This window comes from Puma concolor, chromosome A1, assembly GCF_028749965.1.
Source record: "Puma concolor isolate L17-30 chromosome A1, mPumCon1.1.hap2, whole genome shotgun sequence".
NCBI classification, from domain to species: Eukaryota; Metazoa; Chordata; class Mammalia; order Carnivora; family Felidae; genus Puma; species Puma concolor.
Genome location: NC_141667.1, coordinates 106,925,112 through 106,945,520, shown reverse-complemented (window position 1 = coordinate 106,945,520; position 20,409 = coordinate 106,925,112). Strand labels below are relative to the sequence as shown.

At 40.6% G+C, this 20,409-nt stretch overlaps 1 protein-coding gene across 6 annotated transcripts in view; it reads left to right on the top strand.

The window, feature by feature from the left end:
• The window catches only part of MAST4 (microtubule associated serine/threonine kinase family member 4), a 567,430-nt gene that overhangs the window by 140,224 nt on the left and 406,797 nt on the right, over positions 1-20,409 (top strand). For all 6 annotated transcript variants that reach the window (XM_086699818.1, XM_025923864.2, XM_086699814.1 and 3 more), the window contains exon 2: positions 5,817-5,970. In XM_086699818.1, the coding sequence (XP_086555944.1) occupies positions 5,817-5,970 (154 nt within the window). The remainder of the gene's footprint in view (positions 1-5,816; positions 5,971-20,409) is intronic.

The following is a 20,409-nucleotide window of genomic DNA, read 5'->3' as shown; positions in this document are numbered from 1 at the left end:
CGAGCATAGAAATAGTTAATTGTCTTAATTAGGATGGTAAGCATTGACTTTTCTAACCACTGCTAAATTAGTATGAATCTGGTAATGACTGTCTTAAAGATAGAACTCTATTCTGTCAAATTTTAAAATGTTGTTTATAGGTTTTGGTTTAAAAGTAAATAAAACCCTGTGAAGTACAGTCAGTTCAGGTTGCTCATTTGATTCCTTTTTGGATAGAGGCAGTAGAACAGGTAATTAAGATTATAAGCATAGTCTATGCAATTTGTTAATTATTCATTTCATACCATAAGTTTCTTAGAATATTTAATATCAAGAAACAGAATAACTGAACCTGGTCTTCATAACCCCATGTTACTAGTCAGTCTCTTACTCTTTTTTTCTTTTCTTTTCTTTTTTTTTTTTTTTTTAGCATAAAAAAGACTACTGGTGAGCCTCATTGTGTATGCAAGTGACATTGATGATCCAGGTGAACTAATGAACTTTGGCCTTAGGGCACATGCATTCTGGATGGGTCTTTAAAATGCATGTCCCACATCTTGGGAATGAATGGGGAATTACAGCAAAGAGAAGAGAGTGTAGGGAAAGGCTTGGATTGATAGAAACAACTGAATATGCTCGTTAGGATATAGTTAAGAGGCCGAATAATTCATTATTTAGAAATCACCTTCAGAGGCAGCGGTGTTAAAAAAAATTAGCATATTAGTTTGTATATAGAAAGATTCTTTAAAAAGGTGACGTTTGCTATAACCTCAGGGTCTTTTTCATACATGAAACGTTCAGTTTTGTCAAAATGCTATGGACTGCATTTAGCATTTTCACCTTGAGTAACATTTAATGTAATCTTATTCAGCTTTGTCCAACAGTAAAAACTGTTAATTGTACGTGGTCTTTGTTTTTTGGTTATATTTTAAACGAAATACCAGAGATTGCCATTCATTTGTTCTTTTAACCAATGTTTACATGGTGCCTTTTATATAGAGCAGTGGACAAATGGAACAGACTAGTATGTAATTTCATGCAACTTAGGATCTAGTGGGAGAAGGAAAACAAATATAGAAGATCTAACATGGGGTGAGAGATGCTAAAAAGAAACATAAAGAAGGGAATGAAGCAGTGGGCATGCTGTTTTACACAAAGCAGTTGGAGAACCCCCCATGGAAGACTGACTATTGAATAGAGACCTGGAGGGTGGGAGTTTGATGGGGGGCGGGGGCAGAGCATGATAGCTAATATCTGGAGTGCATCTCAAGCAGAGGCCATGCTCAAGGTAAGGGTGCTGGGTGGGAAGATGCCTGGAGCACAGGCCCAGGTGGAGCAAGTGAAATAGTAGGTGGGATCAGAGACTTGTGAGTAGAGGTGGAAGGACCCGTAGGGCATTGCCAGGACTTTGGGTTTTGCTCTGGGTGAGGGGAAGGGGAGGCCAGAGGACCCCAGCAGACGATGTGGAGCATCTGGCTTATGTTTTAGATGGTCGCTGGCTGCGGTGCTGAGACAAGGATGGAAACAGGTCTGGATGGCAGGGATAAGCTTGGTAGCAGTAGGAATGGGGAAGTGATTGGATTCTGCATATGTGTATTTTGGAGGTTAGTTTAGAGGAATTGGATATGGAGTGAACACAGAAGTTCAGAATAATTGTAAGGTTTGTGACTTGACTAGCTAGATAAAAGGACTTGCAATTTAATGAAAATGGAAAAACAGGTTTATGTCCATATGATCACTGTGATGGTGTAGAAACTGTGAATTAGAGAACTTTTGTGCTCGAGTGTGAGTGTATCTGGAGGGGAGGTTGGAGAAAATAGTTAAGAAGGCTGCAAGTTGAATGTTCATTGAAAGTTTGGATATGCCCTTTTAGAAAGAGAGAATGGTACTCCTGGGGGCTATAGCCATAGAAGAATAAACCCATGGTCCGTGTTTGGAGATGGTGGTGGTGGGGATGGCAGAGACACTAAAAATAAGATCAAGATTCCTTGGTAATTTGCCTTCACCTGTATTTTCATTCATTCATTCATTCATTTTATTTATTCATTCATTCAATTTATTTTTTGAGAGAGAGAGAGCACGAGTGGAGGAGGGGCAGAGAGAGAGAGAGGGAGAGAGACAATCCCAAGCAGGCTCTATGCTGTCAGCACAGAGCCCTACTCGGGAATCGATTGCACCAACTGGGAGATCATGACCTGAGCTGAAATCAAGATCGGATGCCTAACCAACTGAACCACTCAGGCACTCCTACCTGTACTTTTAATTCATTTTCACTGATGGTAGAAGCCATATTGTGACAGTGATGGGTTCTTCTCTTTTTCTCAGCCTGAGCATTGTAAACAGCCAACAGTGAATGGAGGTGATAAACTCAAAAAACACAGATGTGGAGTTCTGGTGATAAGCTTCTCAATAGGACTGAGAATTTTGGAAACTTTGCACTAAATGTGCATCAGACTTCTAGTAGTTGTATTATAGTTTCCGTACACCCTTTGTTCTCTAAGATGCTTCCATGCTTCCTGTGATAGACTGCTAGCAACAGAAGTTGTTGACATGTATGTGGTGTGTTTGGTCCCTATCTGTCTGACTTCGACATTTAATGATATGCCACTGGACCTCTTCAAACTGTCTTGGGGTCCTTGGAACTGCAGGAGGATGAGAAAACTAAACCGGGAAGCTTTGAGCAAATGGGATCCACCACAAATCAATATTTGCTATTGGTGAATGAGGTAAGGTTGTATTTCTGCAGAATGTGTCTTTGCAGGCTAGTTTGTGGCTAGCAGCGACTAGGTAAGTATGTGACAAGGGAAGAGGGCTATCTCTTGATGGGAATGCATTGTCTGCTTGGTGACAAAAATTAGAAGTCTGTGAAGCAGGCATGATAAGTTCAGGCTTCATTGTTTGGTTTAAAGACAAGCTCTGTCGTTAGCTGAGCTTCCTGTAGTATGAAGACGTGGGGAGTTTGGAAAAGTTGGAAAACATTAAACAGGAATCCTTTAAAGGGCTGTGTCTGAAGTGATAAGTTTGATGTCTACCATAAGCTCTAGGGTGTGATAAAATATTTGCCATTGGAGTATGAGTGTTTGAATCAGGACAAAAAATGAAAAAGAAATCGCAGGGCTGCAGTGGACCATTTTGAGAAGCTTTGACTAATTGTAGAAAGAACATTGAGCCCCTGACAAGCCAGCAAATTTGGAAAAATGATCTATTTAGAGAGAGCCCTGTTGGGATTGTGATTTGATGTGAAGAAGGAAATGGGATCCTGGAACATGGTGCTACGCTTACAGGTTTTTCTTCTTAGACTGTGTTTGAAACGTTGACAGCCCTCACAGTTCACTGACTCCATTTTCCCAGATTTAAAATAATACTCCCCTCTTGAGGTTGCGGTTCTGATTAGAAATGCCGGGTTATGGACTAATAGCTCATGGCTATATATGTGATGAAATAGATTTTCTTTTTTGTTTGTTTTCTTTTACTTTTTTCTTGATTTCCTTCCTCGCCTGCATTTGTTTCATCTTCTAGGGCTTTGTTTGGAAATATGTAAGGAAATCGCATAATTCTTACTTAGGAATTATCTTCCTTCTTATTTTTCCACCCTCTGTTAACTTGTGATATAACACTCTTCCCTAGAGAGAGTAATTGTAATTCTGCAAGCTGAAAAATTTAACTTCAGGTGAAAAAGAAGGAGCAGAAGTTGATGAACCCTTAAACAATAAATATTTGTATTTTATGCAGCTGCCACTAGTAATTGGGAGAAAATAACTAAGTGGAATGGACTCTAAGTCACTCAGATACTCTCAGGGGTTCTGGATGCATTTACGGGATCCAGTAGCTGGCTATTGGGGAACGTTGTGTTGAATGTCTGTGACACATTGCCACCTTGTGGCTGCAAGCTTTCCTTTTAAGGCAGAAGCAAATTCCTAGTATTGAGTCCACATGGTAGAATCTTATTTTATATTTTCCCTACTATTTATAATTTAAGGTGATAACGAAAGATTTGAGACACTTAAAAGGATACCTGTAATACAGGGTAGGAGAATTGAAGAGAATGTCCTTGTTCTCAGAAGAGGCATATTGAAGTTTTGGGGGGTGAAGATCCATAATGCGTGCAACTCTCCACTGTGTGGGGGTGGGAGAAGACAGAAGAAGAGAGAGCAAAGGTAGTATGGCAAAAGGTGGTAAAGGGAATACGGGTGCTCACTGTCATTGCCAAGAAAAAAGAAAAAAGAAAAAAAAACAGAGTAAAGGCATAAAATGGAGCCATGAAGGAGACAAAAATAACTTCTACATTGTATAATGATCAGACCACATTTGAACCACTGATTGCTTTCTGCATTTTCCAGTAGCTGATGTGTCACTGTCCAGGGTTCTCTTGCTCCAATTTTGTGTCCATAAGGTTTGAGGCCAGAGTATCTAAAATTCGATCCAAACCTTCTTAGAGGCTGTCCTAAGTAGAATGCTGTTGTAATGAACAGCAGACTCAACAAATAGCTTCCAAAAGTACAATCTGGGATCTTTTCCCTACTGATCTGCTTTGATCCTGGAGTGGAGGCACTGCTAGTTTTTTGAGGACCTCTCACAATAATACTAAGGGGCCATGAAATACAGTAAGAAATTGACCAGCATTGAGTTTGAGGTGGTTACTTACTGACAAGTGCTTGAAGCCCAGGTCTGTTCTACCCCACTGCACTTGGGAGGAGTTACTCATAGGCAGGGTTAAATTTCTTTTTGTGCCATCGTTTTGAGTATGCTGCACCACGTAGGCAAAATAGATCCATGATAGTGCTAATCTGCAAAAATTCAGACAGATATAACCAGATAGCTGTTTCTCTACCCATGAACACAAAGCAAAGCAAATCTCAGTGAAGCATCCTCTAAAAATGCTCAGATTTGAGCAGCGCTACTGAAGTCTTGTCTGAATTTAAATTTCTACAAAGTTTTTTTCTGTGGCATTTGGAATTTCCACCAATACCTTTTGTACTCCTTTCTTGTTCTTAATAACCATCTGGATAGATGTATATGCAAATGAGTATTTTTTGTCCTCAGTCACCATCTATATATATATGTATATGTATATATATATTGCATATATACTCTGAAGGTGAACATTTTAGAAGATGTGGCCCTATTCAAGTTTGAAAGGTTTTCTTAGAAAAGGAGGACAGATCTTGAAATAAGTGTTGTGACACAAGGGATTCTTTTGTAGAAAGCTGTCTCTTGAAGTGATTTTAGTTTCTCTGATTCTTGTGACAGGTTTTCTTTTAAAAGGCTATAAAGTGATATAGGGATGTATTGATTTGCATTAAGGGATGTGGTGCTGAGAAATTTCCCTTCCCTGCATGTATCTGTGAGCACCAGAAGCCTGTGGATTTTCTTTCGTGAACTACTAAAGAAGTGATCTATTGATTCTCTTTAGAACAATACTACTCATTTTTTAGAGACATCATGGCCCACAGAACGACATATACCTTACACAGTGAGTAAGGACACACACACACAAGTATAACTTAATCAGGTGATTCATGAAACTGTGCTTTTCCTTTGTTGGACTCTAACAACTTCTGCTACATTTAAACGAATCCTGGTTAGATCTACTAAATTTGGTTTCATGACCCACTAATTTGTTGGGACCCGCACTTTAAACGTCACTGCTGTTGAGATTTTGCGGTACGCCAGAATGTGCTCCAGATGTAGCACACAATAGTGAAACCCTGAATTCTCTAAAGTAACCACATTAGGAACAGGCTTGGGAGAGAGGGATTTGGAGAAGGATAAGCAAGGGGGCTGGTGGGTGTTGAGAGTGTCCTCAGCCTGTGATGCCCCTGTGTTTGTCTCTACAGCTTGACCACATACTGTCACCTCCGCCCATGCCGTTTCGGAAATGCAGCACCCCGGATGTGACTTCTGGTCCTGCAAAGTCACTGAAGTTTAAAAGACAGCTGAGTGAGGACGGGCGAGAGCTGCGGCGGGGAAGCCTGGGAGGAGCTCTCACAGGTGAGTCCTGAATGACTGATGCGCAAGAGGAGGAATTGCCTTGACTCACTGGCGGGTCCTCCCAGGTGGTGTGAAAATTGGCCTGCTTTGGAATGGGCCTGGCCCTCTGCAGACCCTTTGGTGAAATCTAACGCAATCCAGAGAGCACTAAAATTGAGAATTTTATTGTTTCAAATTTTTATTTAAATTCCACTTAGGTAACAAACAGTGTACTCCTGGTGTCAGGCATAGAATTCAGGGGTTCATCACTAATTTACTCCAGTCCTCATCCTAACAAGCTAAGTGGGTGATGGGTCTTAAGGAGGGCACGTGTTCTGAAATTGAGGATTTTACTGAGAAAGTTGACATACAACAGAAGGGACCTGCTAAAGCAGGTGTGTGTACAGATTTTGGCAAATTTATTTACTTTTTTAAATGTTTATATATTTTGAGAGAGAGAGAGAGCAGGGGAGGGGCAGAGAGAGAGAGAGAGGGAGACTTCTGCAGGTCTCTTCTCTGTCACTGCAGAGCACCATGTGGGGCTTGATCTCACCAACTGTGAGATTATGGCCTCAGCCAAAATCAAGACTTGACTGACGAAGCCACCCAGGTGCCCCAATTCGGCAAATTTTATACACCAGCATAGCTACCACCACAGTCGAGATATAAAACCTTTCCTGTGCCCTGTTTTTGTCTTACCTGCTCTCATCCCTCATTTCTTGGCCCCAGGCGACCAGCGATCTGCTTTTCCTCACTGCAGATTCGATTTACCTCGAGAATTTAACATTAATAGAATCAAACGGTACATGTTCTTTTGTGTCAGGCTTCTTTTGCTCAGTATGTTTTTAAGATTCATCTGTGTTGGTGCATGCATCAGTAGTGTATATTGAACTTTATAAGGAACTGCCAAACTGTTTCCAAAATTGTACCGTTTTACATTCCCACCAGCGACAGATGAGCAATCTAATTGCTCTGCATTCTTGCCAACTTGTGGTATTGCCAGGTATTGAGTTGTTTTTTGATTTTAGCCATTTTAATGGATAGATAGTCATATCACATCAGGGATTTATTTTGTATGGTCTTGATGACTTAAGTGGTGTTGAACATCTTTGCATGTGCTTATTGGACGTTCGTTTATCATTTGTGAAATGTCTTCACAGCTTTCATCCTTTTATTTTCCTTCTCACCCATTTTTCAATCATGTTGTTAAATTTAATTTAAACATTTTCGAATACAGAGAAAACACAAATCACTTGTGTTGACTTGAAACATAGCCAGCCTAAGATAATTTAAAGTGCTTTGAAGTAACTCACCATATAAATTTTTCATATTACTCACCTTTAAATCACTGAAGGTTATTTCTTTTTCTTTCTGAGTGCTTTTTTCTGTGAATATAAATATCTTTGGACAAACTGGTTTTTATTTTATCATTCTTTATACGTTTGTTTTTGAGAGAGAGCATGCACATGTGGAGGAGGGGCAGAGCAAGAGGGAGAGAGAGAATCCCAAGCAGGCTCCACACTGTCAGCACAGAGCCCGATGTGGGGCTCAGTCTCACAAACCGTGAGATCATGACCTGTGCTGAAATCAAAAATTGGACACTTAAGCGACTGAGCCACCCAGGGGCCCAAGAAACAGATTATTAAGTCCCAAAGCAGAGTTTTCTCTGTATATGACAAGTTTTCTCTGCCAGTTCCTAAATGGTCTGAAAAGTAAGTTGAGTTATTCACATTTTTTGGAGAATCCTGGATTTTGACTTCTGAGAGATAAATTTCTGGTAACAGCAAGGATTCTGTCATAGGCTCAGTAGACTTTAGAACATTTGACCCATTGTGGCATACTGCAGGGTGAAATTGACCTCAGGCCAAGGGGAAGAAATTCACCAAAGACAGCTTCACTTCACTAAGTTTAGGCAAATGTTCATACTTGAGTTATACTGATATTCTTTGAACGCTTGTGAGGATATTTTTCTTTGCTTTCCTTTACAGATTGAGACTATTTGCTTTTTTAAGCGGGAGATCCTAAACATTGTTTAGTCCAACCCTTTTTTGTAAGAGGAGAAATTAAATCTTAATGGTTAAAAGACTCATCCCTTTCCTTACTCATTTCTCTTAGGAAGTTTACTTACTTTGGTTATACTATTTTTGACCAAAAGGAGGGGCAGTAATGATTCTCTCCAATTTTTGCTAGAGGAGTACACTTAAAGCTTTAAAACAATGCAGAGGTATACCTCTTGATGCAGATAAATGACCTGAGTCATGAAATTTGGCCTACAGCTTAAAAAAAAATCTGAAGTTGATTCCCATTTCATAATCTCAATAGCTCTAGCAATCCTACTCTTAAAAATTTAGTGTGCTATATATACAGTTTATTTTATTTTATTTTATTTTATTTTATTTTATTTTATTTTATTTTATTTTATTTAAGTTTTTATTTATTTTTGAGACAGAGAGAGACAGAGCATGAACGGGGGAGGGTCAGAGAGAGGGAGACACAGAATCTGAAACAGGCTCCAGGCTCTGAGCTGTCAGCACAGAGCCTGACGCAGGGCTCGAACTCACTGACCATGAGATCATGACCTGAGCCGAAGTCGGCCGCTTAACCGACTGAGCCACACAGGCGCCCCTATTTTATTTTTTTATATACACCTTTACATTTTTATATATACTTCTATATGATTAAATGTCAGGTTATGTAATTTTCAAAAATGTTTATTAGCCCTTGAGAGAGAGAGAGAGAGAGAGAGCGCTTAAAAGAATCTCATGAATGTCAGTTTTTAAAAACAGTTTCTTGTAAGTTTGAGTAGAATATGAAGAAAACATTCTAATTGGTCCTCTAAATAGCTTAGCTAAGGATTTGATGAAAGAATTTATGCCAAGCCCTTAGCCCAGCCATGGGTGGCTATGAATATTATGTGCAGCATGGATTGAATTTGGGGTGTTTGCACTTGGTGGGGAACTTGGGCTTCTGAACATCAGTTTGGATCCTTTATCCATTGAGTTTCCATCTGTCTCAGGCACTGTGCCAGTATTGGGTTGCAGTAGAAAGAAAACATCATTTCTGATCTTGAAGAAAGAGTTTCTGTTAGTAATAGGCACCTGTGAATTATCACATGTGATCTTACCTTGGGATATACTTGTTGCTAAACTTAATTAAGTCAAAGTAACTGGTTTTGCCATCAGAAATCTGTACCTGATAAATTTTGTAACATCAAGACCAGCCATCTTCATATTGCTTAGCTTTGCTTTAATCTTAAAGACTCTTTTCTTTGGCAATTTTTTACTGCTTTCTTTAAACAAAGATTCTGTGAAGGCTTATAGCTTAAAATTTTTGCCACTCAGTTATCCTTGATAAGTTTCATTGAACTCTGCTTTTTGAGGGGAAGATCTATGATGTTTTCATCTAGTTGTCACTAATAATAATGAGAGCTAACCTTGAGAGCTTGCTATGTAGCATGCATTGTTTTTAGGGAATTATATTTATTGCCTTAATTTTTTCTTAAACATCTTTATCCCCCTATGAGGGGCAGTCTTATCCCCATGTTACAGATGAAAAAACTGAGGAACAAATAGTTTGACTGAATTGCACAAGATCATGGTGTTCACAAACAGCAGAGCCAAGATTTGAGCCTGAGCATTGTGGCTCCGAAGTCCATTCTTGTAAATACTGCACTGTTCGTAATGCAGTAGGTACCCGTAGGTTTCTAGTAAACTCCAGCAGGGTTAATTGGAGTGAATGCTAGGGGGGAAAATCTTTGCTCATTTGGAATCCAGGGCTGACTCAATCTATAGGGATCCTGGTCCCTTAATTGCAAAAGTAAATTAAAACGATACAATTAATAATTAAACAATTACACATTTGTTAACCCAGCCATTCTATGTCTCCCATTTCATCACAAGGAAATAGTTGTGAATGGGTGCAGAGAAATAACAATAGTGATATTTAGATCAGCATCATTTATTAGAATTAAAATTGCTTATCATCTAACTACCTGGCAAAAGATATTGGCTAAACGTATTATAGTATACACATAAAATGGAAAGTAATTGTAAACATTAAATATCATGTAGTAAAAGAATATGTTGTAACATTGACATAGTTTCCCAATATGTTTTTAATATGGAATTCCATTGTTCAGTGGTCTCATGGCCTTGATTGCTTCCTAGGTTTTGCTATAAATGTAAGGAAATAATTGTATATATATAACAAGGGGGAGGAAGACAGTTCCTGGGATGGTTGTTGACTGGGTTCCCTTTAAAAATGGGCACGTGAAGGATGTTATGGCCTTCTTTTACACCCTGCAGTTCTATCCATGAGACACGTTTTGCCACTGAGATTTCCTGAGGCATTAAGTGGTTTATCAGTTGGTGACAATATTGTGTAACTACAAACTTTCTTTGGCAGACAAGTATTTCTTATTTACATGGTTGCAGGTCAGCTGGGTTTTGGATCATTTTGTCTGGGCTCTGCTAGGATTGGGTCTAAGATGCTATTTGAGTCCAGATTTGCACAATGTGTCTGTCTTCTTTCTTGGACCAGCAGCTAGGCAAGGCATCATATTCTGGTAAAAGACAGGAGCATGAGAGTGCATATCCACCAGCTCAGGCCTGCTTCAAGCCTCTGGGGACATCATGTCTTCTAATTTTGTATTGGCCAAAGCAAGTCACATGGTCAAGCCCAGAGTTAAGGGGTAGAAACATGTTCTACCCACATGGTATCTGGGCCAAGATGCAAATATATAACACTAATGCAGGGTAATAAAGAATTGGGACCAATAATTCCATTTGTCATAATTAGCCTCTCTTTTTTTTTTTCTTTTGCCTTTACCTATTTTTTAATTATTACAGTGATATCTGTTTAATGCAGACAAATGTAGACAAACTATTGGTACTTTTTCTTTTTCCAGGGCTAGCTTTTAAACAACAAACACAGAGTTGACTGTATTCAACTCTGTCTGATTTTTTTTTTTTTTTTAATTTTATTTTGGAGGCTAACGCTATCTTCTCTCTTTATGGCCTGCAATTTGCTAAGTAGGCAACCAGAAGCATCATGTAAACACTGAGCTTTGGGAACCCTGATGAGTAAGAGGAGTGTTATTCTAATCATTATACAGACCCTTAAGTCTAGGCATAAGTATGTGGTAATGTACCTGACAGTTCACAGCAAGGGAGCTGCACAATGAAGGACAGAACCTTAGGATCTTGAGTCCTGGCTTCTTGATATGCGAAGCAGTGTCCTCAATCCAGGTCCTGAATTTCACAACTATGATACATATTGGAGCCCTAATGGTCAGAAAAGGCAGGATTCTTTTCCTTATGAGGAAAATTGTGTTTTTCAAAACTTACTGGCTTGTTTGGAGTGTAAAACAAAGGAATCTATATATGCTTGCAAGTTGCATCTAATAATAATAAACCAACTTTGTAGATAGTATAAACTAGAATTTGTAACAGCGTCGTGGTGTTCTATCTTGGGGAAAATACTGAGACATTTTTCTTTCTTGGACTATGGAAATCAGTTTGGAATAACATCTGAAAAATTTTTAAAAGCATTTCAGAGTGAATTTTACTTCAAGACGGAAAAGAAAAACAAACAACCCTATCCTAAAAAAAGCTTTTTTTTTTCTTTTCTTTAAAATTAACCTGGCAGCCATTGTGTTTTAGTGCTGTGTGGAGGTTAATGGGTTTTCCATCCTAGAGGCCTCCTTAGCTTACTGGGTGAGACCAAGAATTCAGATTAAAGTGAATTTACATAAAATAAGACCTCGTTTTTTTTTTTTTTTATGGGTAGCCTTGGTATTTAGTAAATATTGCTCCTAAAAGTTCTCCTTGATGCCCTAGATTTTTTATGTTCATAATTTCATCCAAAGAATGCCTATACAATGATGATGTGTGTTAGAATGTCATAACAAGCAAACCAAAACCTATCAGTGGCTTATCACAATGCTTATTTATTTCCTACTCATGTACATGTTTTTGGTTAGCAGGCAGCTGTCTTCCTCATGCTGAGCCAGGGACCCACGCTCCTTCCATCTTCTGGTTTTGTTCTTCCCTATGGCCTTAATATACTTTGCTTCTGGTTGATAGAAGTAAGAAAAAAAAAGGAGGAAAGCTTTCCGTCTTCTTAAAAGTCCCAGCCTAGAAGAGACACATTCTTCTTGTCCATTCACATTCTTTCTGTCAAGATTATGTCACATGGTCACAGCCAAATGCCAGCCTGGTGCTGCTCTTGGGAGGAGGTGAGGGGACTAGCATGGTCCTTCTGGGCCGTTGCCTATTTGTACAGCTACACAAGAGTCAGTGGCAACATGGCGCTTACTGAGTTGGGGAAGCCTGAGAGAGAAATAGGTCTTACTAAAGAAATAGAATGTGGTAATTTCCCTTCGCTAACTGGGTATGTCAGGGCTGTGGGATCACAAAAAGGGAGAGTTGTATTTTGAGAAGGAAAGAATTGGCTCCATGTCAGGAAGATGGCTCTAAATGGTTTTTGGAATCTGCAGTATGGTCACTGATAACCTTGGGGACAGTAGTGAAGTGGGACGAAAAGCTAGAATGGAGTGGGTTAAGAGCAAACGGTAGTTAAGGAATGAGAGGTAGCTAGTGGGTAGACAGTTGAGTGTAGATAGCTCTCTTGAAAGGTGCTGCTGTGTAAGGGAGTAGACACATTGTGGGAGCTGGAAAAGTTTAAGGGGTCAAAAGGAGACCTCTTAGCGTGGGGTCCATGTGAGCATGTTTGTCAGGTGTTGAGAATGGCAGTGAAGAAAGCCAAAGTAAAGGGCTTCCGCAGGAACCTGGCAAGTTATCCAGAGCACATGTAAGAAGATGGGCTTTTTTATGGGAGAAGGGGCACTTCCTTTCTCGTCATCAGAGGAAGGAGATGAGAAAGGATGCAAAAGTGGATCTGTGTCATGGAATACTATTCAGCAGTAAAAAGGAATGAACTATTGATGGGGATGGTGGCCTGGGTGAATCTCCGGAGAATTAGACTGCATTAAAAACAAAAAAAAAGCCTGCTGTGTGATTCCATTTGTGTATACCATTCTCAAAGTGACACGCTTGTAGGAGTGGAGAACTGGTGAGCGGTTGCTGGGGCTTTAGGAGGGGGAGATGGGAGGGGAGTAAGTGTGGCTCTAAATCGATGACATGCGGGATCCTCTGCTGATGGACATGTTCTGTATCTTGACTGTGTCCAAGTAGTTATCCTGATGCTTATTGTACACTATGGTCTTGCGGAGCGTTACTGTTGAGGAAAACCCAGCAAAGCGTACCTGGGTTCTCTCTATATTATTTCTTACTACTGCATACGAATCTACATTTATCTCAAGAGAATAAGAAGTTTCATTTTTAAATGTTCCATTTCCATATCACTGCTGTCAATAAATTTTCTTGATAAAAAGTAGGTAGTTTAATAGATTTGGTAGCTTCGCTTTTCTCCATGCATTATGAGACCCCTGGGTAGCAGTTGGGAGGGTTATATGGGAGTCGAGTAGAGAGGGAAGTCACATGGCCTTGGAGAACAGGAAAGGAGCTGTAAATGTGGTAGGATTGCTTTGGAGCGTTAACAACCCATTTAAGGTCTGAGGTCATGAACTGCAAGTGAAGGCTATTGACATGTTTGAGGAAAAGGTAAGGCCCCAGTGAAATGTGTGTAGTGGGAACAGTACTTCCACAGAACATGGATAGCAGAGAACCCAGATTGAGGGTCGTGTGAAGGTAGTGGTGGGGAGAGTGGGGTTGAGCTGTTTAAGAACGAGTGGAGTTTTGGTGCCTTTGGTGGAATTTCTCAGTGGTGGAGCCAGAGCCCAAGGGAGTTTGGAAGGAGGAGTGGTAGTGGGCACTTGGGCATGTGGTTGTATTTGGGACTGAGCACTATGTGGGCTAAGTTGGGTTTACCCAGGCCCTGAAGGTTGAATGCAATGTTAGTATTTTGATATATGGCAAAATTGGAAACTCTTAGAGGGCAAAGACATTTGCAGTTGTTGTAAATGGTGCTCTTTTGTGGTACTTTCCATCTGGGTTCTTGGCTCTTGGACAACAGAGAAAAAAAATCCCAGATCCACTGAAAATTCAAACTTAAGGTCGTACTGGTTTAAAAACATCCTATTTCTATTTGTTTTGCGATTTGCCAATACTTTAAAAATTGCCAGACTGGGGGCTCCTGGCTGATTGGTTAAGCATCTGACTCTTGATTTGGGCTCAGGTCATGATCTCATGGTTCATGTGTTCCAACCTACATCACGCTCCATGCTAAATGAATAAATGAACCAATGAATCATTGAGTCAATGAATCAATGAGTCAATGAGTCAGTGAATCAGTGAATATCTCTCTCTCTCTCTCTATCTCTGGGCTGAAGGCATGTAACTGGGAATAGGAATTTTTTTTTACATTAGTTGAGTGTTCTCTTAGAACTTATAAAATTGTATAGTTCATCAACAGTTGCTAAGGAAGTTGGAGGATGTCTACGCATTTTTCTGAGTCACCAAGCAGTCAAGAGGCAAATCCATTAGTACCTTCTTCCTGGTGAGAGTGCCTACTTTTATTTTATTTATTTATTAAAAAAAAAATTTTTTTTTAATGTTTATTTATTTTAGAGACAGAGAGAGACAGAACATGAACAGGGGAGGGCCAGAGAGAGAGGGAGACACAGAATGTGAAACAGGCTCCAGGCTCTGAGCTGTCAGCACAGAGCCCGATGCGGGGCTCGAACTCACGGACGGCGAGATCATGACCTGAGCCGAAGTCGGCCCCTTAACCAACTGAGCCACCCAGGCGCCCTGAGAGTGCCTGCTTTTAAATAGTCTTTGAAATCATTGCTGTCTTCACTGCCCCTATGTCATTCTGTGTCTGGATGTTTTGTTGGTATCTAGGTGTTCTAATTACAAGATGACTCTTGTGGTGTATTTTTGTTATGCAGTCTCTCCTTGCCAGAGTAGGCATAGCTCCAGAGACTTGAACTTAATGGGGCATGCAGCCACTTCCTTTGGCAGGTGCTGCCTCCCAGTGTCTGTCAGGTAGCCTTCTGCTGTGGCTCATCTCTCGTGCCGGTGGCCCACCAGTGTGTCATTGCTTCACCTGACAGAGTGATCACAAGGTGGTTCCTGGACCCTGGTGCCCTGCTGCCTCAAACTGACGTGTGGCCACCTTGTTCTGAGCCAGGCTGCAGAGACCTCTTTGAAAGTCAAATACATATCTCTTTCAGGCCTCTTGGACCAAGGAGGCCTTCCCAAGAGGTGAGGATGTCAGGCATGCTGGGAGAATTAATTAAGGGATGAGTCTAAATGAGGACTTGAAGAATCAAATGTGTTTTTCTTATACTGGAAATCAGATGAGAGACTAGGCTGTTTGCTTTGAAGTAGTGTGAGTTCCAGAGAGTGCTGGGAGCCATGCTAGGTCAGCAAATCTGGCTTTTCAGAAAGCCACTTGACAATTTTATACCAGATAGAAGGACTTCAAAATTAGTTCTGAGTGTTAATTAAGGTGTTGAAAGGAGACTCAGTTTCCCTTAAGCCTTTTGAGGTGCCTTCTGCAGACCAAAAAGTAGCTTGGGTCTTAAATCGCTGTTGGTCTAGAATTTCAAGGTCACTAGGGTAGGAAAATCAGTTGAATACTTACATAGAACTGAACCATTCTGACTTCCAAAATTGAGTTGGCCTTCTTGACCTTCAGCTGGGTGTGGTGGATGTTGCAAGTCAAATGTGGTAAGGTCAGTTTTTGTTGGTATTATTTTATTTTATTTACTTTTTAAAAATCTTTTATATGTTTATTTATTTTAAGAGAGACAGAGTGAGTGGGGGAGGGGTAGAGAGAGAGAGGGAGACAGAGAATCCCAAGCAGGCTCCGCACTACCAAGCACAGAGCTGGATGTGGGACTTGAACCCACGAAACCATGAGGTCTTGACATGATCCAAACAAAGAGTCACACGCTTAACAGACCGAGCCACCCAGGAGCCCCAAGTGATGGTATTATTTTAAAATAATTTGTATTTGTCTAGGCTTCTGGGTGGCTCATTTGGTTAAGTGTCTGACTCTTGACTCTTCATTTTAGCTCAGGCCATAATCTCATGTTCCATGGGTTCAAGCCCCACATCGGGCTCTGCACTGAGAGTGAGCAGCCTATTTGGGATTCTCTGTCTCTCCCCTGCCTCTGCCCCTCCCCAACTCGTGCTCTCTGTCTCTCTCTCTCAGAATACATAGATACACCAAAATAAAAAGTTGTGTGTGTCTAAATATGTAAGGAAGCTCTCTATATCAATGAGACTAATGAAGAAACTTAACAGAAACAAACCAAAGATGCGTGAATGTTCACATGAACAAAGCACTAGGCTTCCTCATTCACCGTTTTGGTCTCTCTCTTGCTCCCTTAATGTCTTGCCCATATTTTTTGTGTTCTAACGTGGTTCTATAAATAACAGACTTGGGTTATTCCTGAGAGAAAAATGAATTTATTGAATCCATGTATCAAAAATTCAAGTTGTTTGTTCTTTTTTTTTTTAAAGTTTAGTTATTTATTTTTGAGAGAGCACGAGCAGGGGAGGGGCAGAGAGGGATGGAGAGAGACAGAGTGAGAATCTCAAGCAGGCTCCATGCTGTCAGCAAAGAGCCTGATGAGGGGCTCGAATCCCCGAACTTTGAGATCATGACCTGAGCCAACACCAAGAATTAGACTGTCACCCGACTGAGCCACCCAGGTGCCTGAAAAATTCAAGTTGTTTGTTCTTAAAATTTACTTTAGAAGAGAAAGTTGATTTCACTTGGAGTTGTATGGTTTGGTTTGGCATTTTTATCAAGGGGTTGACTTTTTGAAGGGGGATTATCATGTTCTTTTATGTTTTCTCTCTGCTGATTTTATATTTTTGTACATTCCTGAAAATTTGTTTTGCCCTGATAGGGTGGACTGAGGCCAAGCGTGGCTGGACGTGGTTTTCCCATCCTTTATGCCTTGTGTGCTTTCAGGTTCAGAAAGGCATGCAGATTCTAAGCTTATCTTCTCAGCCCCATGTATGTATCATCTATAAAAGATGGATTGGTTTTAGCTCCCTGTGACACTTTTTGGTATATGTGAGGATGCCACAAAAGTTGAATTGACAGTATTGTAGTTAAGAGCATGAAATATAAAGTTAAATAAGAGAAAATCAGTATGGCCCATTAAATCCCACAGACAACACTCTTAGTAGGCAGGGGGGGCGCCCGGGTGGCTCAGTCAGTTAAGCGTCCAACTTAAGTTGATTAAGCATCCGACTTCAGCTCAGGTCATGATCTTGCTGTCCATGAGTTTGAGCCCCACGTTGGGCTCTGTGCTGACAGCTCAGAGCCTGGAGCCTGCTTCAGATTTTGTGTCTCCCTCTCTCTCCCTGCCCCTCCCCTGCTCACACTCTGTCTGTCTGTCTGTCTCTCTCTCTCTCAAAAAATAAAAAAAAAAAATAATTAGTAGGGAAGGGAAGATAAGGTTGGGGAATGCAAGGGAGATGGTGGGTGCTGCCATTTCATGCCACCCTGGAGCCACATGTATGCAGTTGGATATGGGCGTCTGGCTGTTCTGGTGACATTGTCTTAATGTGTGCAGTGAAATGTACCACATCTGCTCAGAAGTGTAAGTGAGGTGCTAAGTGCTCATGTGCCGGAATCCTCTGGACAACACATGCGTGGTAGCGGGGTGCGATGCAGTAGTGTTTGGGGGAGGCATGGATCAGAATGGGATACATGGAGTAGACTGAATGGGGTTTCAAGATGGAAAGCAAGTGACTTGCCTGGGTGACTTGGTAGGTTACGCACTGCTCTTGCAGGGTGTTATGGGAACCATGAAATGGGGCTCAGAGGCCCAGATGCTGGTGACAAGCATACCTTTAAGTAAAGCGTGGCTCGGTTGCTGATGCCTAATTTCATCCTCTGTAAAATGAACAGGTTGGATCAGACAGCCTCCAAGTCCCTTCAAACTTGAGTAGTAAATAATTTTAGTTACCAAGATGAGATGGGGGGGGGGGAGTCTTTGCAGAGACTGGTTTCCCTTCATTTTCTCCCTTCACACATAAATATTTTGTCCACTGTTGAGCTCAGAAACCCACTGTCTCCCCTGGAGGAGCATTCCAGTGATGTCCTGTCACCGGCCTCTGAAACTGAGTACCCCAGGCCATGTATCTCTTGTTTAAAGCTCATTTTCAGTGGCGAATCAAAGATCAAGAATGTAGACCTGTTTTTTACTTCCTGGGTGGAAACCGAAAATGAAGCTGACTGTATGTCAACTCCCTAGTAAGAGTATAAGGAAAGGAATGCAAATGCCACCAACCGGGAAGTTTAAAGATTTATAAAAATTAGTGTTCCTGATATATTAATGACTCTGGTGGTGGTAGCCTGCATTTGTCATTGTCACGTTCCATTGTCATTCAAGTATTTAATCAACGCCTATTGTCAGGGCTACATTTATTTTCTTGTGTCTGCCTCGCCAGATCATTTCTCTGTTCTTTGACAGTACTGTGTCAGGTGCCCTGCATCACACCAGGGCCAGAAGGGAGATCTTGAGGGTAAGCCCCATCCTTGATTTTAACCCACTGCTGACTGGCTCACTGCTGGGAGTGAGACTTTTGAAAAGAAAGTACAGTATTATTTAAATGTCTGTTTCCCTCTTTCTGAATAAGACCAAAGTGGAATCATTCCTACCCTACATGATTAATCCTGTGTCCAAATTAGGCTTGAAGGATTTTGCACAAGGTAGCAGAGTTACCATGTTCCAAATCCCTGTGAGAGAGAGGCATGTATGTATGTTAAGTAACATATATGGACGTTTGGTGAGTGTTTATACGTATGCATGCACGCACGGCTCTGTGCCCTTGATTTTTATTTAGTGTCTCATAATTTCAGACACGCCTGTAGTTTTGCCTTACATCACTCTAGAGGACAGGAACAGTTACCTATGTCAGTGACCCTTTTTTTTTTTTTTTAAGCCTCAAACAAATTTCGCTGGGCTCAGAACAAGGAAAAAGGGGTTAAACTAGTCTGATAAATTTGAATTCTTTCTTGAGCTAAGTACTGAGAGCTGGGTCACCCACTGTGTTTGCCTTGGTTGCCAGAAATCTCAGAGCAAAAACGTTTTGTTGCTCTATTTTTGCTCCATTGAACTAGATTGTGGCTGCAGTGGTACATATAAATAATTTTTAAAAATAGGGGGGAAATAATACATGCACAAACTCATAGCACTGAGATGCCTACTTATGTGTAAAAAAAAAAAAGGGAAGTGAAACTCACGATCCTTAACTACATTCAGATTCCATTCCAAACACCTTCATATCACTTGCTGATTCTTCAACAGCCCTACTTTAACTCTCTCCTTCCATCGTATATTGCTTTCTTCTTACAGGATGGATCACTCTAAATTTTCTATTATTTGTGTACCTATCATCCCTTTTACTAGTTTATGAATTCCTTGACATTTTCCTTGTTTCTTCAAAGCAGAGTTTCCTGCATTGCAAATATTAAGTGCTCAGTAAATAGGATGGCCAGACAAAATGCATGACACCATTAATAATATCACATAGACAGCTAATCCTGTTTTTAGTATATGTATGCCCATTCTGAAATTTGGGCACTAAATTCACTAAATCCAGTACAGATTTATTTGTACTGGAATGGATTTAGGGGTCTTATATTTTTATTTGCAAAATCTGTCAGTAAATACTGGAATGGTTTTGTGTCTAGGCATCCTCAGACATACTGTCTTTTAGGTACATGCATGGTATGAAAGGCAGGAGGTTAGAGCCCTTACACATGGATGTCAGTACAATATCCTTTTCTAATGTTTTCTTTGATTCTCTGGCTGCTTAGTCACCTCAGAGACAGGATTATCTCTGTGGACAACCCCAAGCAGATCTGGTATGTGATGTCCTCTGATGTATGTAAGTCTGGATGCAAATGCCCCACTGCCATTCTTTGAACAGTTATGGTCCTCTCTGTGGATTCAAATAATGGGAGGTTAAATGCATTTAATGGAACTATTAGAAGAAAATGACCAGACACTCAATTTTTTTTTGCGTTTTTATATTTTTATTTATTTAATTTTTAAAATATAATTTATTGTCAAATTGGCTTGCATACAACCCCCAGTGCTCATCCCAACAAGTGGCCTCCTCAGTGCCCATCACCCATTTTCCCTCTTCTTCCCGCCCCACCTCCCTGTCCACCTTCAGTTTGTTCTCTGTATTTAAGAGTCTCTTGTGGTTTGCTTACCCTCCCTCTCTGATTGTATCTATCATTCCCCCTTCCTCCCCTGTGGTCTTCTGTTAAGTTTCTCACGATCCACATTTGAGTGAAAACATATGATATCTGTCTTTCTCTGACTGACTTATTTCATTCAGCATAATACCTTCCAGTTTCATCCATGTTGCTGCAAATGGCAGGAATTCATTCATTCTTACTGCCAAGTAGTATTCCATTGTATATATAAACCACATCTTCTGTATCCATTTGTCAGTC